The 8,894-nt window shown below is 41.0% G+C and overlaps 1 protein-coding gene across 1 annotated transcript; it reads right to left on the reverse strand.

Moving 5' to 3' along the window:
- Positions 1–758: 758 nt before the first annotated feature.
- Positions 759–7,970, reverse strand: LOC134220518 (mucin-2). Its single transcript, XM_062699594.1, has one exon. The coding sequence runs from the start codon at positions 7,018–7,020 to the stop codon at positions 4,090–4,092; it is 2,931 nt and encodes a 976-aa protein (XP_062555578.1). The 5' UTR covers positions 7,021–7,970; the 3' UTR covers positions 759–4,089.
- Between the last annotated feature and the right edge of the window lie 924 nt (positions 7,971–8,894).

Below are 8,894 nucleotides of genomic sequence, written 5' to 3' on the forward strand. Positions count from 1 at the left end.
TGAGGACCATAATTTACTCTTCAAGAGTGTTTTAAAACTAGCATAAAACCAAAAGGTTACTAGGGAATGGAATAAGATTCGCCGCTAAATACACTTTGTTGTGAGAAAACCGGTTAAAGATAAGTGCATAACGAATGATTACTTTTTATGCACATACCTACCGACATATATACACACACACATACATAACCCTAATTCGTCGAGATGAGTCAATTGGTATATAACACTAAGAGTCTCCGGGCCATCTATTCCAAATGTGTGTATGAGAAAAGCAAAAAAAAATGACAGTAGTATCCAAAATGCTCTTCAATTGAAATTATTGCACATAATAGAGGCATATTTGAATTAAATCGAGTATTTTTACCTTGATTAGGATGAGTGTCATAATCAAGGTAAAATTACTCGATTTATTTCACGAGAAAACTTTAAGGTGATTATAGAATGAAGACCGTGGTGAATTTCAAATTCACCAGACGTTTATCTACAAACATTTCTAAATGCCCGAATCTGGCGAAATAGTTTTCGTACAGTACCGAAACTCAAATTATGATTGTTCAGCATAACTAAGCAAACGATCTACCATTATTTCAGCCCCATACGCGTTATGATTCTTTCATCTCGTGCTCTTGAAAAAAAATGTTGGAAAAGCACATGGTTTAAAAAATGGCCGATTTTTGGCTTTATTATATAATCACCTTAAAAAATTCAGCCAGTGACATCTGAAAGGAGTTTCGGATAATATCAAAATAAAACATTAGTTATTACATTTTTATCCAGTTTTATTTCGATTTCCATATAATTTAAACTTTGTTTTCTCAATAAAATTCACATACGTCTTTTAAGTAATATCCAAATACTCTAATCTCATTCAATTTCTCTTATAATCGTTTGAAACTAAGGTTTTCTATTTGTACATGTGGAAAATCAAATACGCTCTCAAGCTGAGAGTTCTTTTCACTTCGGATTATATATAGATTCGTACTTATTGGCTAGTTTTGTGATGTTTGTTTGGAACATAAGAATGGCAACGTAATTCGCAGATGAGCCATCCCTGCTGGGTGACCCGCTTGTGGCGTTCACTTCTGTCGACAGAAGCGGTTGGTATTTTACAGACACAGCATTTTGGTAACATAGTTAACAGAACCGGAACATTTGTGAACGGTAATAAATCAAAATTGGTTTGAGCAAATGATTTCGTATCATGATGTTCATCGTTTTACATTTTGGAATACTCTTTATACACTGGTACTCTGATTCACACGTCTATGCGTCACGAGTAATTTTCTTTATTATTATTTATTGGTTTATACTTTTCTTTTTATCAAATACACATCGAATTGATACAACGATTTAGAAATGATATTCTGCTTCCAATTCGTCGTTTGATCAGTTTTATTATTTTGTTTTCTCAACTTAAGATGGATATGTTCTATTCATGGAAAATCAATTGATATTGGCTAGGTTTTGTTTCACAAAAGTGGATATGTTATTCTTAAATGCATTGATTAATTCTTTAATAAATTGCAAAATTATTGTTCATTTATGATATGAAGATCTGCTGGAACAGTCCAACCAAACTTGGAAGATTTTTTATTGTTGTCATTCAGCGGTAACATTGAACTATCATAAACTGGAAAAACCGTGAACTCTGGCGACATTTTGGCACAAATGATCCCGTCGGTATATACAATTATGGTAACAAATAAAAATAAGAAATCTTTCCCTCCGAGCATTTCACTACTTCTTGGCACATAACCAGAACAAAATATATATAAAAATACTGAACAACGGTAACTAAAATTTTACTTATTTACTGAACAAAACAAAAGTTCCAGTTGCTATAACATTTACAATGTAAATTCTAACGGACTTACAACCTGATTGGAAGATCATAAATTAAATGGCTCATAAAGAGAAGATGGCGATAATAATCATCTAATACAGTTCAGGATAAAATACTTGAACGAAAGAAGCACCAGTCGGTGGCAATACCGGAACAACTTGTCTACTGTTGCGCCAAGTAATGGAAGGGGGTCTTACCTACTCGCAAGATATTCGGGAACGAGGAACGAAAACGACGAAGCATAAATGGCGGGAATCCACTTCTAGACGTTCACGCGACCAATCAACAAAAGCAAACGTCCCGACCAACGTGACGGAAGTGTGAACTGAAGTTTGGTTTGTTGGATGGGGTAACCCGAGCAGAAAATTAAAATGAAATGAGGACATTGTGTTTGATTTAGTTTTGCAATAAATTAGGACAAAGCTTTACATTTGGAATGAACACTATTTCGAAAAAAAAGTATCGCAAGTCCTTGATGCTTATTGACAAGTATTGGGAATATTTTCTGATCGGGACTGGTGTGGGATGGGGCCGGGAGACGGCGGACTAATGAATACAGTTGAACCTGAACCTCAACCATGTGCGAGAGCCGGAATAAATCGTATTAGGTCGAGGGGAGTCTTGCCGGGTATGGTAGGTAGATATTGAGAATCAAACCAAACGCAGAAAGCTTGTAATCCTCAATAATAGGTAATTAATTAATCTAACACAACCATTTGATAATACAGTTTCGGTACATAGGATTGTTTGTTTCCGTTCCAGTTTAACATCTCACTATAACTATATGCGTTTCAGGGTGTTTTGTTTATGTTTTTGTGATTTTCGATTTCCGGTAGAGACACGAGTTGAACGTTTACGCTAATATTTTTTTGTTCTTTTGCTTTTTTTCAACAACAAGTATGATTCTTTCGTAAGTACTGTTTTCCACTTTTGGGTTTTTACATTCAGTTTGATTCCTATTTATAGTAGGTTTTATTTGTACATTTGTTCGGTTGCCATTATTGAAAGATTTTATCTCGGTATATTTTGCAATCGTGAATTGCTACACTTCATCTGCCCTTTTGCAAGTCATTGGTTAAAGCAATGTCATCCGGAAAATACATTAGGATTTGGTGGTTTGGATTTGGTGCAATGTAACAACAATTCCCAACGCGTGATCAAGTTTAAATTAACTTCAAATGAGATTTGTTGCGAGCAAATCGAACAAGTACCGAAACTCGCGCCTTACTTATTTTTGCATTAAGAAACTGACTAACTAAGCTCATAGAGCTGAGTAGTTTGATATATCAAGCTCGCCACTCTGGATGCCCTATCAAAAACCGTTTTTGGAGGAAAAATAAAGTTTTTACAAGGCAACGCGTTGCTGGTCATATTTGACGTGTATGAATTTCTTCAATGCGTTTCCCAGATCTACTTGACTTGACCAATGACCTGCAATTGGCTGTTTAATGAGCTTTGTCAATATTCTTTTCATTTGTAACACAGTGTTCCTTCTACCCTATTATAACATTTCCAGCCATAATGAGAATAATTCTCAGTTCCTGTGATGACGATAGTAGCTGTTTTAAGAAAGAGGTACTTGTTTTGCTCTTTGTAGCATAGACTTTGCAATTGTTCTGTGATTGTTTTCTCTATTAACGGTTAATATTGCTTTAAAATAATTCGCAAAATACGCTATTCTTGGAATTTCCTTCTAGAATCATCGCTTTCAGATTCTGATGATTCCATTCTCGGCTTGTGCTTCTATATAATGAATACACATTTTATATTTGCTTTAGTTTGCGTCATCAGTTTTGTGTTTCAGTTGTAAATATCATTTCATAGTAAAATGTATAACTTTGTTGAATTGCTTCACTTATTCTGCGACGGTGGGCCCAGCAGATCGGACTTTTGTCGCACAATAAGAATTGTAATAACTATTGAGGTAGGTTTCTGTGTTGACTTATGTTTACGATTTTTACTATTTCAATACTCAATTAAACTAGTGATTGGCTATTTGTCAGATTGTTACTTTTCCACTTCTTATTACATGTTACATTGAGGTAGTAGTGTACTGCACCTGGTTTTGGTAAAAGGATTCAAATAGGTAACTTTGTTTCGTGTGTTAGGAAAAGATCCAAATGAAATGATTGAGATTCATCAAATAAAGAAATATGAAGTTTTGTAAACTTTACCATTTCGGTGATGCATTCGGTCCATTGTTCACTTCAAGGCTCCGGAGTCAAACAACGGATGGAAACCCATCGTCATTCATCTCCCACCATGAGTGCCTTCGGGTGAATCTGGTTGATCAGCTTTCCACTCGGAGATTTCTTCATAACCGATACCGTTTTCTTTCTGTGTGTTTCGCAGTGCTTCAGCATGTGATCTTTTCGGATGAATCCCTTTCCGCACTGATCACAAGCATACGGCTTGGATCCACTGTGAAGACACATGTGCCGTCGGAGATCTGTCTTGTGGTTGAACTGCTTGGGACACAGCTCACACTTGAATGGCTTTTCCCCGCCATGCTTCGCCAGATGTTCCTCGTGCGATTGATCGCAGGGGAATCTTTTCCCGCACCGGTGACACTTGAACGGCTTATCACCAGAATGGAATGTTTTGTTGTGCTGCGTCAGATAGCAAGACTTGTTGAATACTTTGTCGCACTCCTCGCATCGGAAAACTTCAGTGAGACGAGCTTCCGACGGCAAAGTGGTTCCCGTCGAAGTGACTCTTGGCGAGCAGGGCCCAGGTGAAAGAGTAGGTGCCGTTGCCGCTAGTTGTGGAGTCGGTGTACGGAGTTCATTGTAGAGTGAATCGGTTGGCTGGTATTGTTCCGGAACGTTTGGTGAAAAGGGGGGCGCCGTATCACCTTGATACATCTCGGCGCCCCCCGAATACCGGGGAAACCCCAATCCTGTCGAATCCGTAGAAGCTGATTCATAGCCACTGATTGCGAAGTATTGATCGCTCGACACCATTTCGTGGATTTCAGCCGGAGTATTGTGATTACCAATAATATGGTGATAATTCGGTGCCTCCGGCAGGATGGTTTGGAATGATGGGATGCTGATGTTGATAATTGAAGGGTTGGTGGTGTGGAATGGCTCCGTTGTACTGATGGTGTGATGATTGTGCAGCGGCGATGGAATGCTGGTGGTGGTGATGGTGGTAGTAGTGGGTTGATCCGTTTGCTCCGACTGGTGCAACAGTTCCATGTTGCTGTTCGAGAAGATCTGCAGGCCCCTCGGTTGGGAGGCTTGGACGGAGGGACCTGCTACCCCGTTTGGGGGAACCGTTGAAGAAGTGTTTTGAAGATTGGCATTGTACTGGTGGAACCCCTGAACTCCTGATGTAAACCCCGGCGGACTATTGTATTGTGAACCGTAATCGGGGCTTCTAGGAGGGTCAGGTGGTGGAACCGGCTGTTGTATAGGTTGCTGTATTTGTGCGGTAGAGCCTCGCCTTCCCTTATTCCCGTAATTGGGATCGCGACCCGGGTGGTGATGAATACTGATGGGCAATGTAGCTGGATCTGGTTGCCCACTTGATTTGACCGCATTCTTGTGAAGTGTGGTGTTGTAGTGTCGCTTTAAATGACCGGAACTTGTAAACCACTTGTTACAGGCAGTGCAGTTGTATGTCTTCGGTCGTCTTGCTTCATTGGATTTCCATGCAGTTCCTTTTGAAGGTAACGCATTGTTTGGTAGCGACGACGTAGGAGGTTCGAAATTTCTATACTGTGAACTATTTTCCTGTGGTGTCGTTGTACTAGGGAAGTCCGACGGACTAGTTGCTAATTGATTGTTCTCGCTAATATCTTCAGTGAATTGCTTCACCGGTTGGTTCGATTGCGGAACAGCCGGTGGCAAAGTCGGTGGCATGTTATAGTCATTCTTTATTGGCGCAGGGGCTACAATAGCCGTATACTCTGGTTTTACATGCATTGCTGCATGCTGTGGATAATCACCCTTGATTGATGGTGTCGTAGAGTATTCCGATTTGATTTGCGGGTGGTAGTAGGGAGCTTTCAAATCATGAGTCGGATGCGGAGGAATGAAGTTATGCGGATCATGGGGCCACATCATTGGGTGCCGTTGCATGGATTGTAAAGGGTGTAGCGAGTTCATCGGTGGCAGCACAGGTTCCGGAGGATAGACCATTTTTTGAGAATCGAGATCCAAAATGTCTGATGCCGGTGGTTCTTCTTTTATAAAGGGTGGTGGATTGTTTCCGTAAGGATATCCACTTTGCATATCCGGTTCATCGCTTCGATTCATGTTGCTGCCCTCGGATGAAGATTGCTGCTGAGATTGTGACTGGTGTACCGACGCGTCATGCTCACTTAGAGCGTCGTCCGTATCACATACCAGTCCACACTTTTCACATTGAATCGGTGATGGAGATGGAGTTGGCGGGATATGGGAACCGCTATTTTGGGGTGACGTAGTGGTTGTTGACGAAGCTACAGTTGTTGCCGCTTGTGACGTTGGGTTTTGGCTATTGCTCGAAGAACTGACTACTTGCGGACTTAGTCCGGCGCTATTCAGAGGTGATGTGCCATTCGTGCCACTGTTACTTGAACTATGAGATGATTGATGGTGGTTTCCGTTGCTGAGATTGTTGTTGTTGTAGGGATGAAATCTGGCTGAAGGCACTGCTTTGTACTCTGGCTGTGATTGACTATGGAGATGCGAAGGAGGCAGTGGATTACCGTAATCAATGCCAGTCGGGTGATAATACGGATCGTACCCGTGGATGTAGGTTGGATAGTGCATTTCTGGTGGCACAATTATTGAAGCTGGCTGTTGATATGGCGAAGCACCGCCAGTAAAACTTTGAGGGGTACCTGGCTCCGGGAGTGTTGGTGGCTGAGGTGTCGACGGTTGATTATCACTTGAATCTGCTGCAGCTGCAATGGTTTGATGCGGCGACGATGACTTTGTATGCGATTTCAATGACGGTTGGTTGTTATTTTCAGTATCAGAAGTTGGTGTTGACGACGTAGTTGAACTGGGCAAGCTTCCCGTAGAAGTGGGACCCCAACGATTCATACTTTCATGATGATAGTGCATATGCACTTGAAGCGACGACGAACTATCGAAATACAACCCGCAGTGTGAGCAACTATGATGCCCACTTAGGCTCTGCTGCGTTTGGGGAACTCCATGTAGAGTCCCCCCATTACTGGCCATAACTCGAGCAACACACGCGACACACTTTCATTAATTCTTGCTGATCTTCCAGTTCTTCGACAAAATTTAATTCAACAATTATCACATTCCCACCACTAATACACAACGTTTTTCAGGGTTCCGTTTATCGTAACAGTTGAACTTTATTTTGAATTTGCTCCCATACGATTAACTTTCATCGGATGTTCGTTCTCACCAAAGTTCCACAAATCACATTAATTAACTCAATATTAACAGAGAAAAAACAAATCTTATTTATACAAAATAAAGACTTAAACTCAAAAGAAACTGAAACAACAGTTCATTTCCGTCGAAATTTACATAGAATAACAATAAATTTTAATTATCACTATCGACAACTCTTCACTATCACACGGCTGATTTCGCTGAATGCAGTGTCCAAACGATCTTCTCTCTTCTGTCTGTTGTCAGCACACCAGTTTGGAACTACTTGCCTGTAGTTTGGGTGCTTATGTCAGAGAAACGGAAAGGAAACTAATTCACGTTCGCTTTGGCCGAGGACGCGTCGTCAAATGAAACCTAAATATAGCTTCGAAACAAATAGAACCCAACGGCTCAACAACTGGACGTCGCCAAACAGTTTAAGCGAAAATATGTTTAATCTTCTCCATCTCTACACACACTCGCATCCACTTACTCTTTCTATCATGCACACACTCATTTTCCTCCCCCTCCGACGACCAACGACAGCGCATCGGATCGTCTTGACACGTTTAGTTGCTGCTGGTCTGCCTGGGGCCTGTACATAGAAGAGTGGCCAGTGCGTCTTATGTACAGGCACCAGTGGCGACACCAACGAAAGAGTAAGAGAAGGATACCGACCAGCACTCGATATGCACACCAACACACCTACCGCACTGTGCACAACGGACCGGCTGGCTGCTGCTTGGCTTGTTTTGTCGAAAGCCCAAACATCTATCACGGCCGATTCAGAAAGTCCAGCGCTGGCAGCAGCATCAGTTCAATTATGGTACTATATAGCATAAACTAGCGCTGACTTAGGACCATCGGAATGATGTGGTGTGCGTGAGAAAGCGAAAAGGATTTCCCCTCACCTTTCCTTTCCAAGGCGGCTGCCAGAAGATCCTCGGGTAGGAATAACGACAGATCGGTATAAGATTCGCACACTAGCGATGCTGAAGATCCTAATGCCATCAAATTTACTACCTCAGTATCTGCCACCAGGTAGGGCGGAGGTACCAATTTTGGTTTCCTCATTGAATTGTGAAACTTATCTATGGAATAAACAAATTAAAAACTTATATAATGATAAAAATGGATTAATTTTTGAAAAAAAAGTCGGCCGAAATATTAATAAAATACTTAACTTCAAGAGGACGCTGCCAAGTCCAACGTTTTGAAGTTCCCTAATTTTAAAACTCCTTGGTAAAGGTCTGTAGGTTAACTAAGAAATATATAACTAGAAGAATACTTTCATGCAGAGTCCTTCTTCTTCTCTTCTTCAATGGCTCTACATTTCTACTGGAATTTGGCCCGCTATTCAACTGTTCAGCTTTTCTATGCCAGCTAATGCAAGTATAATGAATACACCTCGAAACATTCTAGACCGGAGCGAGAATCGAACTCGCGATCTTCGGATTGGAAATCCTATTCCTTTGCTTGCAAGGCTAACTGGAGTCCTAAGATCAGAATTTCAAAACGTGTAGGGATGTAATGTTAATGTTTATATGTGTTTATATAGCTTATTGATAACTTGCATTGCATTCTTTTGTCGGAATTCGGTGCTTAAGCCACAACCGTTCTTTCCACCCTAAAAGCGATCGAAAAAGTCCCCGACACACCGGCCCCCTGTTTCCTTGTGTGAGTGTTACGAAGAGTAGCGACATCGAGAA

This window comes from Armigeres subalbatus, chromosome 3 (assembly GCF_024139115.2).
Source record: "Armigeres subalbatus isolate Guangzhou_Male chromosome 3, GZ_Asu_2, whole genome shotgun sequence".
NCBI classification, from domain to species: Eukaryota; Metazoa; Arthropoda; class Insecta; order Diptera; family Culicidae; genus Armigeres; species Armigeres subalbatus.